Source organism: Staurois parvus, unplaced genomic scaffold, assembly GCF_062004578.1.
Source record: "Staurois parvus isolate SC_StPar_1 unplaced genomic scaffold, SC_StPar_1.0 ptg000216l, whole genome shotgun sequence".
Taxonomy (NCBI): domain Eukaryota; kingdom Metazoa; phylum Chordata; class Amphibia; order Anura; family Ranidae; genus Staurois; species Staurois parvus.
This window is the reverse complement of record NW_028318012.1, coordinates 1,758,184-1,776,324: the sequence shown is the minus strand read 5'-3', so window position 1 is coordinate 1,776,324 and position 18,141 is coordinate 1,758,184. Positions and strand designations below refer to the sequence as shown.

The 18,141-nt window shown below is 39.5% G+C and overlaps 1 protein-coding gene across 2 annotated transcripts in view; it reads left to right on the top strand.

Annotated features, from left to right (window-relative positions):
* Positions 1 to 18,141, top strand: part of ZEB2 (zinc finger E-box binding homeobox 2) — a 197,047-nt gene that overhangs the window by 139,013 nt on the left and 39,893 nt on the right. For both annotated transcript variants that reach the window (XM_089679028.1, XM_089679029.1), the window contains one exon: positions 15,689 to 15,946. In XM_089679028.1, coding sequence (XP_089535154.1) covers positions 15,689 to 15,946 — 258 coding nt within the window. The remainder of the gene's footprint in view (positions 1 to 15,688; positions 15,947 to 18,141) is intronic.

Genomic DNA, 18,141 nt, shown 5'->3' with positions numbered 1-18,141 from the left:
CACTCCAATCATTTCTTGTCTTTTTAAATTCAGGAAGAGAAAAAAAAAAAACAGGCCTTCTGTTTTGTGAAAGAAATTGTTAGCTTTTATTGCAGCAAAGTAGTAGCTTCAGTGTTAGCGGGGAAAAAAAAAACTGTAGCGATTTTATATTCCAAAGGTTTTGTGTGTATTTGGTTAGTTACAGTAATTATACCCAATAACTGACAGCTAAAATCACGTAGGAGAAAGCAAAGGCTGTTTTTCTCACACAGGCCCTGCTGCAGAACATCTGCTAAGAGATTTGCATATTAATTAACCCATATTAACTCTAATTATTCTGGGAAATTATCAAATAAATTGAATTTTCTAATTTTAACCTTTCTTTTGCTTGGCGCGTGGCGAAGCTTGGGGGGGACACATTGGTCTACCTCACCTGGGCAATAGGCAAAGTAGCTGCCCCCCTACTCGCTGTTACCCCTACTTTGCCTTTGGTTTAGGGGGCGGCCTACGGAGCTTTTGTGCTCTCCTGTTTTTTTTTTTTTTTGGCTTCTGTGTACGCCGGGTCTCTGTACATTTGTTGTGAGGTGGAACATGTGTGTGTTTGAAAGCACAGATGGTGGATTTGTGCAAGGGTGAGGAAAGGTGGTACTTCGGAACAGTTGAACAAACCTCACTTTTTTTTTTCATTTCAGCCTGTTGTCCGGGCCCGAGCAAATAAATGGGAGTTTAATTCAATTAGAGCCTAGCTTTAGTCAGGGCCTCATGACAGAAATTATTCAATATTTCCAACCCCCCCCCCCCCATCCCTACCCACCACCACCACCACCACCTCCATCGCATTGTTTAATTTACACATCGCTGCCTCCGTCCCCTTTGTGCCCTGTTTAGAGTGACCGTAATGCATTGAGCTTTTGTCTGGGCCGTGTCGCTGTCCCTGTCTGCCTTTGTCCATTGTGAGGTACCAACGATGGCGCTTTGGAAAACAGGAAGGTTTAATGTGACAGGAATGAACACTTGTCTGTTTAAAAAAAAAAAAAAATAGCTGAATATTTACAAATGCTAACTAGGCCTCAGTTTAAGCAGTCAAGAGGCTTGTATTAAGTTATCTTTATTAAAAGCTTCAATCCGAGGCCTTGTTTTGCAGTCAGAGATTAAAATACATCAATTATGGCAGAGCCATATGGGATCATTTAGCAGTGTTAGGCCTTATTTATCAAACTGACTAGAGGAAGAATAATGCTCTGGTACTAGCAACCAATCCCATTCTTCCTTTCGTTCTAGCAGTGCAGCATGGGAGAATGAAAAGGTGAACATGGTTGCTATAGGTAGCAGACAAATCTACGTTTAGACATTTTGAGTTTTTTTTATGGAAAGATCAGAGGTTGGACATGGTCCACAGCAGGCCATTAATACTATTTCTTTATCAATTAGTGTTGACATCTAGTGATGGCTGGCCATTAGAGGAGGCCTTTCTGGTCAGTTCCATGTATAAACAGACAAATCTACCTTCAGACACTTTAAGGTTTTTTTTATGAAAAGATCTGAGTTTGACAATGGTCCACAGTGGGCAATCAATACTCATTTTGTATTAATTAGTGTTGACACCTAGTGATGGTTGGCCATTGGTGTAGTCCTTTCTGGTCAGTTACATGTATAAACAGACAAATGTACCCTCAGATAGTTTTTTTTTTATGGTAATATCTGAGTTCAGCAATGGCCCACAGCAGGTAATCAATATACAGTTTATATTAATTAGCGTTGATGTCCTAGTTATGGTTGGCCATTAGAGGAGACACTTCTAGTTAGTTCCATGTATAAATAGAAAAAATCTACCATCAGACACTTTAAGGTTTTTTTATGGAAAGATCTACGTTTGGCAATGGTGAAGGCAATCACTACTCATGTTTTTATTAATTAGCATTGGCTTCCAATGATAATTGGCCATCAGAGGAGACCTTTATGGACAATTCCATGTTTAAACTGATCAGTTTACCCTCAAACACTGAGTTTTATTTTTTAAGGAAAGACCTGAAGTTAGCGGTTGTCCAGAGCAGGCCATCAATACAGTGATGGTTTGTCATCAGAGAAGGTCTTGCTGGTCAGTTCCATGTATAAACATGCATGCTCAAGTCACATCACATCTTCATGATATGCAGGTAGGTGGGAGAGGAGCGAGTAGATGCATATCGGGAACTATAGGCATCTGACCTGGTTCTCTAACCCGTCTGCCCAACCTCTTGGTCAGCTGGTGGGTGTCTACTGTGGCTCTTCTCATGGTTGTGAAAGATGATGTCTGACTGGGTGCCTACCATGGCTGTTCTCATGGTTATTAAAGATGTTGTCTGACTGTCTGTCTCTAAGTACCAGACACCATTGCTTTTTACAATGCATGTACATTAAGGAAATTGGCTTGACTGCTATGGCCAACAGAGATGCTTTTTCCTTCGAAACCTTTGTTTTACCTGACCCTAAGTTGAATTAACCAAATAAAGCCTTCCTTTTTGTTCACTGATTCAATTTGACTTACAACTGAACTGGCTGTAGAATATCTAGTTGTAAAAGCCCTGACTTCTCTTTTCTGGGCTGCAGTGGGGTACCATTATATAGTTCACGACCTGCAAATGAAGGAACCTTTCTATTTACATCAAAATAAAATTTACCCCAATGGTCATTAGGAGCTGGACTCTTGCTCCTTTTAGGACTACAGAGTACTTCATTTCCACCTTAATGGTTTGACCTCCCCCTGTTTTTAACCATTCAGGTGATCAGCAAACCCCAGCTGACTTGTAAAAAAAAAAAAACAAAAAAAAAAAAGTTCAATGGAGATTTCCCTTCCTTGAGGTGATGGACAGCAAGTCAGCCCTTTACCTTAACTTAACATTTGTCAGCAACAGCTGCAGCTGACAGTGGCTGGACACAAATTGCTGGGGAAAGAGCAGGATGAACAAGAGAAAATGTAAGTTTCGCCTTTATGGAGGGAACAGAAGAAAGAAAGTTCTATTAAAAGTGGACTGTAAACGTTTAATTTCTCGGAGATATGTAAAGGCAGAAGATGAACGGTCTTCAGCTTCAGGTAGGATGATTTGTTGACACCTCTGACATCTTTTACATAAGGGTTTCCCCTGCTTGGGTTGGGAATGAGGAGACCCTTAAAAAAACTCCAGTGCACGTGAGATAGAAAAAAATAGCTAATTATTATAATTGATAAAGTTGGTTCTTTCAGTAAAGTGCCTATTATATGATTTGTCAGAAAAGATGGAAGGATCATTTAAGTGGCTTCTGAAGGGTTTGTAAGAGAATAGTTTCGGTTCACGTTAGAATTTCAAAACTTTTTGTTTTTCAATGTTTTTTTTTTTGACAAATAAATATTAGTGTATGCATTTACCCAAGACTATACACCTCTTGTTCCGTGTACAATACATCAACCCACTATAGACTGCTGACTTAACTGTAAACTCAATATTACTCATTTTCAGCCAAACATTTGTAGTACTATATATATATTTTTTTTTTTGCAATTCAGTGGTTTTTGTTGTATTTTTCTGGAATTGTTTTAATATTCAATATCCTATCCATTGCACATGGGTGCTGAAATGGTTTGCTTAGCTTTACAACCAAATGTCTCTAGGTATCTTTATACTGAATAAAATACGAATACAGTTTTGCACAAAACCACAATTTAATTAAAAATGGTCGCATATGTATTTGTCATTTCATCAAATTTATTAAACATACTAGAAACCTAAGTGAATGCTTTTTCAACTTAAACTATCCGGGAATATAACACGTATCAATTTGCTCCTCTGCCAAGTGTGAGTTTGTGAATTCATTTGGTGCAAATATCCTTGATTACCATGCAATGCACAAAAATGTGTTTCACGCTTAATTCATTAATTAAAAAGAAAAAGTATTGTAATAAGAACATTTAGTGCATTGTGGTAAAGGATTTCCTTGTGGCTCTGCTTACTTAATGTGATAATATATATTTATAAGAAGTGTCTCTGTCTGAAACTACCTATAGAAACTAGTGGAGAGTGATAGAGACAAGTGATTTTCTGAGCTTTCGAGGTTGTTGGTGTCTTTGTCACGCACTTATTGTGTAATCTTTCACAGAGGAAGGTATTAGACACAATAACTGACACAAGGACAGTATCCTCATATTTCTGCTCATTTCCTTGTCAAGGTTTTTGAAGTCCAAGGTTTTAAAAACGTAACTCTAGACAAGGTCCCTCGTGGCGGATAACACCGAAACAACACTTCTGAAAAAGATCTGTAGAATAAACTTTTCCTGGCTTCTTTTATTAAAAAAAAAAAGTTATCAGTTTATGGAAATCAGGCAAGAGTTAAAGACATCTAACAGGTCTGCTCCAACTCTGCTGATTCCTGCTATGATGGCCCCTCTTGACTTGTTGAGTTTTGCCCTAGTACAATGACAGGATCACTTCATAAACATTCCAACGCATTAAAACATTTGCGTCATGATTTTCCATAATAAAGATAGTGGGATAGATTTATTAAAAGTGGAGCACTAAGGCATGGTATTTATTTATTTCAGGTACTTATATAGTGCTGTCAATTTACGTGGCGCTTTACATATTTATTGTACATTCACATCAGTCCCTAACCCTCAAGGGGCGTACGACCTAAGGTCCCTAACTCACATTCATACATACACATACTAGGGCCAATTTAGACAGGAGCCAATTCACCTACCAGTATGTCTTGGGAGTGTGGGAGGAAACTGGAGTACCCACAGGAAACCCATGCAGGCACAGGGAAAACAGACATACTCCAGGCAGGAGGTGCTGTGGTTGGGATTCGAACCAATGACCCTACTACTACCAGGCGGAAGTGCTAACCATTTAGCCACCGGTAGCCAAACAGCTTCTAACTTCAGCTTGTACAATTAAGCTTTGACAATAAAACCTGGAAGATGATTTGTTTCTCTGCAGAGCTGCACCAGATTTTGCACCATGCAGTTTTAGTAAATAACCCACAGTGTCTGTTTCCATCCCAGTGCCACAGTAAAATACAACATATCTGTTTTCTTCTGCATTTCAGTGCATTTGGAGGCACATAGAAGTCAGTTGGGTTTATTTACTAAAACTGGAGAGTGCAAAATTTGGTGCAGCTCTGCATAATAATCAATCAGCTTCCAGGTTTTATTGTCAAAGCTTAATTGAACAAGCTGAAGTTAGAACCTGATTGGCTACTATGCACAGCTGCTCCAGATTTTTCACTCTCCAGTTTTAGTAAATCAACCCCTACATGTTTTGAGTAATTGGCGATGGGTATTAACAAGCCTTGGTCAATGCCTGTTAACTATATTCACTCCTAATTCTAAAGAAATGCATATTGACATATGACAACTCATTTGCATAATGCTACCAAAATTCCTTACCTCTTTCCACACATCTAGGTCTAAATGGTCCCTCAAATATTGGTTGAAAGATATTTTCTGGCAAGATGGAGAATCTTTTCAATGGAGTCCGATGTACCATCCAGCTAGTGGTGCCTTAACTGTTCATTTTGGAGAAAAAAAGTGCATTCTATGTCCTACTTAAGCAACAGTTTACATATTTTGCACTGCTTTATAGAACTATTTTACGGGTGGCTGAGAAAGCCAAGAAACGCATGAAAAATAAATAGTACCTATAAGCTTTATGCAGGCAGTACCCTGGAGGTCCTCAGAGTTGCAAAGCTACAGTGCTAACTATTCAGTTTGTGTGTATATAGGAAAGTGTGTTAGCCTGCTATAAAGTATAGGTAGCATTAATAATATGTTGTTTGTTTCTTGACATTGTGGATTCCTCCGATTCTGAGCCTCCTGCCTGTGCTGGCTTTGTTATCCTAATGACCTGAGGATAGGAAGCCTCTCTTCTTTTGCTCTTTGTGTTTATGCTTCATTCTGCCTATTGTCCTATCCAAGTTCAATGTATGTACATTCAACTATGATCAGAAATACAGGGCAAAGTGTTGTGTTAATTATTGTGTTAAAAACGTTGGTTTTGTGCATTGCAGGTTAAGGTTTGGACTGATAGCTATTGAGTGACAGCCGGAAGAGGTTTGAAATCGATAGTTGAAGTGACCTCCCCACTCCAGGAAGCTTCCTGTTCATTTTAATTTCTCTTGCTGTAGTCACAGTTGTACATATGTGTTACCTTTTGTCCAATTTTGGCACCTATGTACTTACTGTACACTACAGAAAAACAATTTGAGTCCTGTGCATATAGGCAGTAGACGTGATTGCGTACCGAAACGCCTTACAGGTTTCTCAGAGGCTTTAAATTGTGACTTGTGGTAGTTGTAAGATTGTTTAGTAATGTAAGCTATTCCATTTTTATTATAAGTAACAACATCAGATTAGCTTTAAGGGTCAGTCCACCCAAAGCGGATATTTCAGCTATAGGTGGATGATGGGAAAGTAAGTCTTCTGCAGGCTTCTTGTATCTCATCTTTTACTCCATGGTGTCCCAATCAATGTGTTGCGTTTTATCTATAATTTAATAATACGGGCAAGTATAACTGTAATGGCAGCAGTTGTTGGGAGGAGCTGGGAGCTCAGATGCTTGAGACCTTGCCATCATTAGGTGATATATCAGGATGACATCCATTCAGTAAGGAATAAACAAGTGGTGTTGCCCATACATTAAAACTTTTTTCCCATTTGATTCCATCCTGACCTCCTTTGATAAAACAGACAGTTTGCATCAATGAGAGTGGTTCATTTCCATTTGTCCTCTTGGCTAAGTGAACCTTTTCTCAGGCCAGCATATAACATAAACATGTGAAATTTACAAACCTATACTAAAATTTACTTTGAACACCTTTACGAAGTTCTCCTGGCATGCCAGGCCTTATGTAAGGGATTGCAGTCTGTATCAACAGAAGGTGATGACACAGGCAGAATCTGGCCAATGGCTAATTACAGCTTCAGTTTCTTCCCCTGTTTCACAAACAAAAGCTTTACTTGAGAGACACATGTTGATATGAAGACCGCTCTTCCCTCCCCCAAGTTTCTCAAGGCAAAAAGTCAATGTGATCAATAACCCCCCCCCCCCCCCCACACACACACACACATCCCCCCATGCATTTGGAACAGATGCTGCAGTGTTCTGTAAGTGACAGAGTAACAGACTTCTGTGAGAGGGGGCTCACAAGGTAACACTGTTTACCCTTGTCACAGATAAAGGTTCAGCTACTTCAAATGTCAGACTAATTATCAGCAACACTTATGGAGTATTACAGGCCGGAATGCCTTCATAATTCCCTATAGCGAGGAGTGGTGACCCTAAAATGTCACACCACAAACGTCTTAGCCAGGTAGTAATTAAAAGAAATAATCAAGGACCACCACACATAAATTGGTTGCATGTAGAAAAGCTTTCGTACAATTTTTTAATAAATAATGTAGCAGTTTATCAGAATCTAAGAACATTACAAGAACTTTAGAAACCCCCCAACAGGTAAGGTATAATAGGAAGTCATATTTACAAGCACATAGTTGACCTCATGTAGCCTAAAATGGCAGCTGGCACAAATAATTTGTGAATGTTAGATATCAGATATCTGCTCATTGTAAAAATACAGGATTTTTTTTAAAAAAAGTGAATTTCCCACTTAGTATTACTGGTCCAGTAGCTGTACAAAGTAAGAGAACTTCCCCTATGAAATGAAAACTAATTATTATTGGTGGGAGATTTAAAAAAATGTGTCCTTATGCTGAAAATTTGGGAAAGTTGGTAGCTGTAAGTTTTAGGGGTGGATTGATTTACTAAAGGATTTGTTTTTATGCTGGTCAAGTCAACCTGTGGTCATTTTCAATACTCATTGTTTATTGCATAAATCAGAACAGTTTTTGCATCTGATTGCAGTTACTGTTTGTCCAATCATTTTCTACCTGGATTCCTCAATTTCTCAGTTAACTTTTGTGGGACCTGGTGGTACTTTCATGGCCACCACAGCTCAAATTTTGGTTGATTCGTCAGGAATTGGCTGAAATTCGAGCCATGCATAGCCAACTTAATCGTAGTCATGCATAGGAACATCTTGGACCAAAAACAACCGATGGTGACACCCCAGTGCCCAACAGTAAGCCGATAGAGGTACAAGAGTATGGATGAGCTGGTTTCCTTTTCTTGGGAGAAAAAGGTGTTAATCACTTGTCGTTTGCCAAGATATGTCCAACATATCTTTCTATTTTCTCTATAAAGTCTTGGCACAAGATGACAAGTCATTCTGATCTTTGGAAATTCTCTCAATCTCTCTGCACTGTATCACCATCACATACATAGTCCGAATCTCTCACTTCATGCTAGTGTATGTTGTGTATGACAATTCTGAGATCATCTGTGCGCGAGGCTGAATTCCATCGTAACAATTTCTTCTTTTTTCTACCACTTCACCAAAAAACGAGAAACATTTAAATCACGTCAGATCAGCATACCACAGATTAACAATATTCCATCACACAGTTTAACCCGGAGAGCCATCCTTAATGCTTATCCTGTAATCGTAGGATTGTATGGCAGCTTTCCATCGCTACCTGTATGAAGAATAATTACGCCAGCATTTTTGGCAAGGCATCTAATGCCGCGGATTGTAATTAAGTTGTAAAGATTACTGTGAGGGATTGCTTATCAATGATGTTTTTGGCTATTTATCATTGCAATTTAGGCTTCTTTTTTTTTTTCTTTCCTCCTACTCGGTGAGACCTGTAGAATTTGTATCTGTTTTTGAGCCAAAAAAAGAGCATCTTCTCCCTTGCTTATCGATTTACAGAAATAATTTCTTCGGAATTCCAACTGTTATGTTGTTTCCAGCAAGCCTTACCCACTTCATGCTCTGGGCGGTTTTGTCTATGTGGTTTTTGTTCTTTCACCTGCAGCTCTGCTATAAGATGTTCATTTTGATTCAGTGGATAAAGTCCATCCTCTGAAAGTGAGCCTTTTCAACCACTAGCTCTCTGGTTGACTTATTGTAAAGTGTTACAGATTCCAACGAAAAGCAACATCTTCATGTTATATATCAGAACTTGATGACTTGTTTAATTTTTTTTTGAGTTGCTTCTTACTTTGATCCATAACACATCATGTGATATATGTGTTTACCAAGTCAGGGGCGGACTGACCATTTGGAAACTCAGGCACTGCCCGAGGGCCCGGGGTCAGTAGGGGGCCCCATGAGATGCCCCTGGTACCTTTTTCATAGGCTTTTTTGAGTTTGGGCAAGGACACAGAGGCCCCATGATCCCCTATTGCCCGGGGGCCCCATGAGTTGTCAGTCCGCCCCTGTACCAAATACATTTTGTAATTTTTGTTAGCTGCATTTAATAGATTTAGTTGCATATATGAGCTTTGACTTGGGTGCAGAAGATATCAATCAGGCTGTAAAACTGATACAGCCTATACTTGACAGAGATGTAGTTTCCACTGTTAGCTCATCACTGGCTACAAGAATGGGTTATTATTTGACCTTTTTTTATTACAGGCATTTATATAACACCAACCATTTCCATATTGTATATTCACATCAGTCCCTGACCTTAAGGAGTTTACAATCTAAGGTCCCAAACCCACAGTCATACATACACGTACGAAGGCCAATTTGCCTATGAGCATGAATTTGGAGTGTGCAAGGAAGGAAGTCCACACAGGCAGAGCATGCAGACTCCATGCAGATAGTGCCGTGGGTAGGATTCAAATAGACGATCCCAGGGCTCCTAGGTGGAAGTGCAAACCACTTAGCCACTGGACCTTGCCCTATAATAGAAAAAATAAGCATCTATTTGATGTAGGAAGCAAATACAGTGTGCAAAGGGCCTGAAGAAAGCCAAGTATTTATTTCATGACTTTGGCAATGGTTGCCACCCAATTGTCCTTGGCATCCTAAGATAGGGTTAATTGTAGTAAGGTCAGTCACTAAGTCAATATTGAATTCTTCTTTATTGCTATAGGTATTGTACCTTCCACACATCTTTTTTGGCTTGTTAAATAAGGTGATAGAGCATGGGTAAGAACTTTCCAATGGTTATATAGTGTAACCAAAACTTTCCTATACAGCCATACCTAGGCTACTCGGGTGTGTGTAGGACCCTTCCAATGGTTACATACCTTAACCAAAACTTTTCTATACAGCCATTTTTAGGCTCAGGCTACTCGGGTGTGTGTAGGACCCTTCCAGTGGTTACATACCTTAACCAAAACTTTCCTATACAGCCATACTTTGGCTCAGGCTACTCGGGTGTGTGTAGGACCCTTCCAATGGTTACATACCTTAACCAAAACTTTTCTATACAGCCATACTTAGGCTCAGGCTACTCGGGTGTGTGTAGGACCCTTCCAAAGGTTACATACCTTAACCAAAACTTTCCTATACAGCCATACTTTGGCTCAGGCTACTCGGGTGTGTGTAGGACCCTTCCAATGGGTACATACCTTAACCAAAACTTTTCTATACAGCCATACTTAGGTTTAAGCTACACAGGTGTGTGTAGGACCCTTCTAATGGCTGCATACATTAACCAAAACATTCCTTTATAGTCATATTCAGGCTCAGGCTACTTAAGTATTTGTAGGACCCTTCCAATGGTTACATACCTTGACCATAATTTCCTATACAGCCATATTTAGGCTCAGTCTACATAGGTATGTGTCAGACTCTTCCAATGGTTACATACCTTGACCAAAACCTTCCTATCCAGCCATACTTAGGCTCAGGCTACAAGGATGAGTGTGTGAGACCCTTCCAATGGTCATGTAATCTAGCCAAAACTTTCCTATACAGCCATACTTAGGCTCAGGGTACTTGGGTGTGTGTAGGACCCTTCCAATGGTTACATACCTTAACCAAAACTTTCCTATATAGCCATATTTAGGCTCAAGCTACACTTTTTTAGTAAAACCTCCTAAGATTAATTGCAAAGAGAGGCAATTGGTTGTGCACTAGTAGAACACTGCAGCACTTAACAGAGCCAAATGGAGCGTGAGTGAATCTTTGCCATTCTACATGCTACTATGTAGCTTGCAGTATGAGGGAACTTTGCTCCATCAGTTGGTGATCAATCGTTACCCATTGCAGTTAATAACTGGTCATTTTGGCTGTGCAATTGAACTACTAAAAATCTTCTGGATAGGTCAATGTTAGAGGACACCTGTGGTTGTACAAGCAAGCATGGCATGCTGGATCTTGTAGTTCATCAACTACAGTAGCACTTCAGGTTACCAATTACAGCTCTGTATCTTCAAGCTAATTAACACGTTTGGTGATGTTATTATTAATTCTTATCTAAAAGTCATTTTCCTTAGAGTGCAAGCATGTGCATATGTACATACGTTATCACATTATTAACAAGCAAGCCAACAAGCTGGAGACATTTAATATACTCTTAAAGGGAACCCATCACCCAAAAAAGGAGTGACTGAATGTAATGTGGTTCATTTGTTAGATGAAGCAGCATATACCCTCCCAATCTTTTAGTGTAATAATGTTAATACTTAATGGCACATATAATCTGCGAGCAGTCGTTTTTAATAAATACAGTGTACAGGAACAGCAAAACATTAAGTGCTGCTTATCACACACACTTCCGCTATATTATTCAAACAGAGGGCACCGACCCTGTTTATTTTCCACTGCTGATAACTGAGCGATTTCAGAAGGAATTCAAAAAGTAAGAGTTTCCTTTAATGGAGTTGATTTACTAAAACTAGAGAATGCAAAATCTAGTGCATCTCTTCATAGAAAGCAATCAGCTTCCATTTCTTTTGCCAAAACTTAATTGAACAAGCTGAAGTTATAAGCTGATTGGCTAACCTGCACAGATGGACCAGATTTTGCACTCACCAGTTTTCAGCCCTATTGTGTCTGTCTAATGACACTGTCATCTTGCTTCACATGTGACAGATTTTCTCTATATTTTTTTATGTAATGGGTAGTAATACGCTTGATTAACTAAAGGACTTATATTAGTAAATTCGATGAAGTTGTATTTATTTATCATGCAAGGGAATTAAAAAAAATTCTTACTTGCATGTGATTAGGAGATTGAAATGAACATTCATTTGCAAAGTTCTTTTCTTCTTACAGACTCATACATATGGGTCCCCTCCCTCCTAGATTGTAAGCTCCAAGGAGCAGGGCCCTCGAACCCCTCTTGTATTGAATTGTACTGTTACTGTACTGTCTCGTGTACTGTCTCCCACCATAATGTAAAGCGCTGAGCAAACTGTCGGCGCTATATAAATCCTGTATAATAATAATAATTATATATGGGCGCTCTTGTGCGTATAGCGTATATTGCGGGCATATTCCATAATGAATTGCTGTAAGCGGGTTTACGTCGCATGATGCAGCATAAACCCATGTACAGCCGCATACAGCCATTTATTACTATGGTCAACTGTATGCAGCAGCTGTGTATCCTCGGCAAGGAAATATTCTGTCAATTTATATTTAGAAGCACAATGAATGGTAATAAAAAGTCAAACAGCTCCAGGTATATCTCAGCTCTGATGCCTATCCAGTATGGCTAGGTGCTGGTCCAGTTTGTCTTGCTGCTAGATATGTAAGAAGAACATTAAAGAATCACAGATCAACCAGAAAAAGTTATTGAAGGTCCAGTTGTGTGGTGAAACTTTCACACTTTTGGTCGAGGTCTCTAAATGAGTCAAACAATATAAAAGATACACATCTATAGTTTAATCCATAGAAAAGTTAGCAGACATACCAATGAAATATAGAGTTGTCTCTTTCTGGATTTATATTGAGCACTTTAATTAAAAGCAGCTGATGAAGCCATTGTCGAGGCAGTGGACATTACGTAAAAAGTGTAAGCCTACAGGTCGGCATACCAGTGCTTCTTCTCCATGTTGTGTCTTATTTGTCTCAGTTAAGGTATTTACTACTGTTTGGGAAAACAGATCAGGGAGAGCGAGGCTATTGTTGTCTTGTGATGCTGATGGATGTTGAGTGCCTGACCCCGCTTCCTGAGACATGACTTCACTGCATGCTGAAAACACTCCGATTTTTGGGGGTCTCCTCAGGGACTTCTTGATAAATCATCTTTCTTTTCTTTCTTTTTTTTCTTTTTTCTTACAAAAATGCCAGAGAAAATATTTCAGGCCCCGTCTTTGCTGCGGCAGAACTCACGTGTCACTCAGAACAGTCAGCGACGAGCAAAAAGAGACCTCAAAAGACATATTTTCTGGCGGGATAAAGGCCCTTTAATGCCTGTCCAGCCTTAGATAATTTTATTCACTCCTCCTGGACCTTCCTTTATTTCTCCTGTGCCCAGAGATCAGTTTTTAAGAGGTGGGCTGAAAGATTCCCAGGCCTAAAGCGCTTTTGTTTGGCACCCCCCTTCCCCCTGAATCAAGGCTCGGAACATTTGTAAAGGGACGTCTGCTGGTTGCTAAGAAATAGTTAAACCTCTGTCACTAAGAGAGAGAGAAAAAAAAGAAAGATTCACAATATTGATTGTACGAAGGTATATCTGGACCACACAACACGAACGCTTACTCTAGAATATCTCTTCTTTTTTTTGTCGATCTTGGGGCATTACCCTGCCTGAACTTGTTTAAACCCTCGTGGTCACACCTCTTGAAAAGGTTTTGTTCCGACCGTCAATTGGTATTCAAACCAGGTCAGCAGATACTGTTTGCTGCTCCTAGGACCGTTTTCATTTTAATTTGCACCTGTTGTGCAGTTGTTCAGAAGGCAAGTGCAGACTCGCAGATTATACAAAGATCATATTATGGGCAGATATGCACGGTGTAATCTTTTTGTCCCCAGACTCCCATGACAAAAAAGGAAAAAAAAAATTCTGTCTTTTTTGTTCCTCTTTTTTTCTCCCTGGGAACCTGTCAAAGCAAACAGATATGACTGACAAAAAATTTGTAAGTAGTCGTGATTCAAGAATTCAACCAAAAGCATTCTAGTACTGACACACAATCCTTTTTTTTTTCTTTCTTCTCGCTTTCCTGCCACTTTTCCATAATCCGATCGCTGGCAAGAGCCACTTGAGATAGCTCAGTTGATAATTTAGGAGAGGGCGGCTTTATTAGATTCAGAGAAATCAAAATGAACCTGAAAATTGTTTTCTTTCTAGCCCCCCTCCCCATTCTCCAGTCCCCCCCCCCCTTTTTCCCATGATGTCATGGCTTGGACTTGTTTTTTTGTGCGTGGTTGTAGAGAGTTAGGTTAACGTATCTTGGCAATCCCATGTGTGCCTAACGGATGGTGTGTTTCTGTCGCTGAGCTAATGCCCTGTGTTTATTACGCTAATCTTTCTTGTCTGCTGGTAAAGTGGACAATTTATGTGCTATCATGTAGGCCGAGTTCCTTGTGAGGGCTGACTAATTCACAAACAGCCACCTTCAATTGAGTTCACAGACCTTATTTGCGGCCTGTGCTTGTGTGTTTATATACAGCTGCTTCACAGGAGTTGCATGGTGGGAATTTAAGTTCCTTTTATCGGAGTTTTGATCCCTACATTGCTTGAAATTTCTCGAGAATTTTCAATCCAATGATGCTTGCTTTATTTCCAAGGCTAGCCATTGAAGAACAGGCTTGGAAATGTCTTTATGTCCTCTGTAGCTCCAGGATCAAGTTTTGCTTGTGAAAACCATGTGGCCATCTGCTTCATCACATAAGTGATTCTGTGCTTTCTTCCTCCTCACTTGGGAAAGAGTTGCTCAATAGTCGTAATTTTTTGTCAAGCCGGGTCATTTCTCTATGCCAGGGGTCTCCAAACTTTTCAAACAAAGGGCAAATTTACTGTCCTTCAGACTTCTGGGGGCCAGATTGTGGCCAGTGGGGGTAGAAAATGTCCTGGGCCCAGCATTAGTGAACATAAACATGGCCTAGGGGTTGGTGATCAGAAACAGGAGGAGTAGTGCTCCATCATTAGTATTAGTGTGGAGAATAATACCCCATCGTTGGTGTCAGGGCAAGAATTATGCCCCACTGTTGATGTCACAGGAATAGTGCCCCAAGGGCCAGATAAAGGTTAGCAAAGGGCCACATTCGGCCCTTGGACCACAGTTTGGACACCACTGCTCTATGCTATCACAAACAATAATGACACTTGAAAGTACTCTTTACTGTCTGCATGACCAGTTACCTCCAACCTGACCACTTGATGTGATCGCCTGTTCAGTTTCAGCAGAAATGGGTAGTCTAAGGACAGCTCTGATATTATTTGATGACATAATCATAGGGCAGCTATTGATGACATTATCATATCATAGTAATGACATTATGGCAGACAGGACCTCTCCTGTGAGGGACTTAGGAGTATTTGGGTTTGTGGATTAGCAGTACTCTCAGAGAATCTTAGTAGTATGAAGACAGACCAATATGGTTTACAAGCCACATTAATCATTTGGAGCCAATACTACAAGTGTTCAGCCATTTTAGTCCTTAATTTAGAAACATTTAATATGATTAAAATAGCTATTTGGCAACATCACCACCATGGGATTTTCACTCAAAGTTTGCAATATAATGAAACCAATTTTAAGGTTCTCCAGTTTCTCGCCTTCCAAAAAGAAAAATGTCTGTCCCTAACCACTGGTTGGAGTTTGGATGATATGACAAGTGATGACAAATATATTAACAGACAACAAAGTGGTCTTGAGATTGTTTTGTATAGTTGACCGGTTTAGGCGCTACATTATTCTAAATTGTATATTTCTCATTTGTTTTGCAGTATTAACCTATGACAATGTAGTAGACACGGGTTCGGAGACAGATGAAGATGACAAACTGCACATTGCTGAAGATGAAAGTATTATCACCACATTGGACCAGGAAACAAGTCCGGCTAGTATGCTCAATCATGAGTCTTCACCACATGCCAACCAAGCATTACTGGCAAGAGAAGAAGAGGAAGATGACCTGAGGGATGGCGGGATAGACCACAACTGGCACAATGATGATCTTCTGAAAGCTTCCATAGATGGTTCTGGTAAGTGGAAAATAATTTTTTCTGTAAACCCAGCCAAGTACTAGGATTCATGTATAAAAATAATAAGAAGGGATTCTCTTTGTTTCTCTTGTTTGTTGTAGACACAAATCAAACTCTAATTGCTCTTTTCGTTCTTTATGATGAAAGCTTACATAGAGTACAGGCAACACAACTCTTTTCTCACAATTTTAGGTTCATTTATGTTAAAGCAAATAGGTTACTGGTTAGTCCATCCTCTCTGCAGCTAATACTTACCTTCCCTTGGCTAGCTCACAACTATGTATGGAGCCCTGTGAAATACCTGGTACTTCTAGGTATAGGAGAAACATGCACCCCTCTTGCCTTTCTCCCATGTAGTGTTGGGTGCCTGAACAGCTAATCATCAGGCCCAATCACATGGGATGGGATAGGAGACCCACCCAGAATGTTCCTGGAAAACACACAGGGATTATATAGGGAGTTCTGCTGGTGTTGGGGGAGATAATGGAAAATAAGTTCTACCAACATACTTGCAGATTAAGGAATACTTACCTTGCAAGTGTGCTTATCTCTGGGGCTGTGCAATGCAGGCCCTGTCCCCACTTCAGGTACTTCTGGGTTCCCAAGCATCCTCTCTGGCCATTGGACAGCTATCAATATTGTAACTGGTACCTGGCCCATTCTCAGCAACATACAGCTGGCAGGAAAGAGCCAAGAGTGTACTGCATGGCACATTTGCCATACAGTGTACACAGAAAATAAAGAAATTGCAAGGGGAAAGAGGAAGAAATGTTTTTGGGAAAGAAGACTTTGCATGTCTCTTCTGCCAAGACCTTGTAGTTAATTTTTATGTAGAGTATAATTGCCCTTTAAAGGGTCGGTTCAACCAAAACAGATAATTCAGTTTTGGTTAGATGCTTGACATCTCAACTACTTCGTTGTGACCCTCAGAGACCCCAGTGGTGAAAAGTACTATTATTAAATTTTTAGTTTTGCAGATCTTGCCCTATCATTGTTTTTTTGTTGTTTTTTTCTGCTTCCCACTGTATTTTGAATGTATTTTTTATTATGGAGGATGCAGCAAAAAAATATGAAAGTTAACAGTAAGTTATCACTGTTGGAATTCCAAAGATATATATGACAGGGTGTGACTCACAGCAGACTCCACCTATAACAGAAACATTGCATTTGCATGGACTGACCCTTTAAAATATGATCACCAGCAGTGCATACTTCATTGTTGTTTTAAGTGCTGGTTTTATGGCCTTAACTCCTTGATCCATCCCCTAGAACTAGGGAGTCTATCATTTAAAATCCAGTTTGCTGTTGGTCTGTTTTTTTTTTTTATGTCAAATGAATTACTTGCAGCATCTGTATCCGAGCTTCCAAACAAATTATAAACCGCTTGTTAAATCTGATATATATTTTTTTTTCATGAGTCAGAAGGGCTGAACATTTTCAGAATCTCACATAAACATTTATCGTCAAAAGCTCCAAGACCTTAAGGTTGCAGGTTTTTGACTAGGGGGGAGCTAAGCTAAAGATGGTGGAAAGATAAATACGTTTAATTAGGGGGCATAGGATGATCATTAAAGGAAGTCTGACTGCTGTACAAGTCATTAACAATCTTAAATGAAATTTTTATTTTTATGATAGCCATTTACATGTATAATAAGACCCAATGATTCTTGGGAGCCGGGTGACAGAAACTGAGTGCGGCAAGAAGTCTTGTATGACATACTATTTAAATGAGCTGGCGTTAGCTATTCATATTTGTTAATGAACTAGATAGTCGCAGCCATAAGAATGAATGTACTGATGGTTTAAATTTTAATATCTAGAAATCAAGGGTAAGGGCCAATTACTGAGATTTTTTACCCTTAAAGGAATAATTAATAGGGATTTAACAAATGCAAGACTTGAAACTTCTGGGGAAAAAAAAAGTTACTTTTTATTTTTCTCAAATTAGAACCAACTTTTATTCAGAACATTGCAGGCAGGTCTAATTATAAAATCTGCCTGTTTTATTTATTTAACCCACCCTTCTGAAAATGTAATTGTCAGTGCAAATAATTCCTCCTCCTCCAAATAAAGTTTAGATTCCCGTTGAAGAGCCCCCATAGACAATTGCAAGATTAGGGATTTTCTGAAAATTTGCATGTCAGAATGGAGACTTAAGTGTTTAAAGACTTTGTTTTTTAAAGCCAGAAGATGTT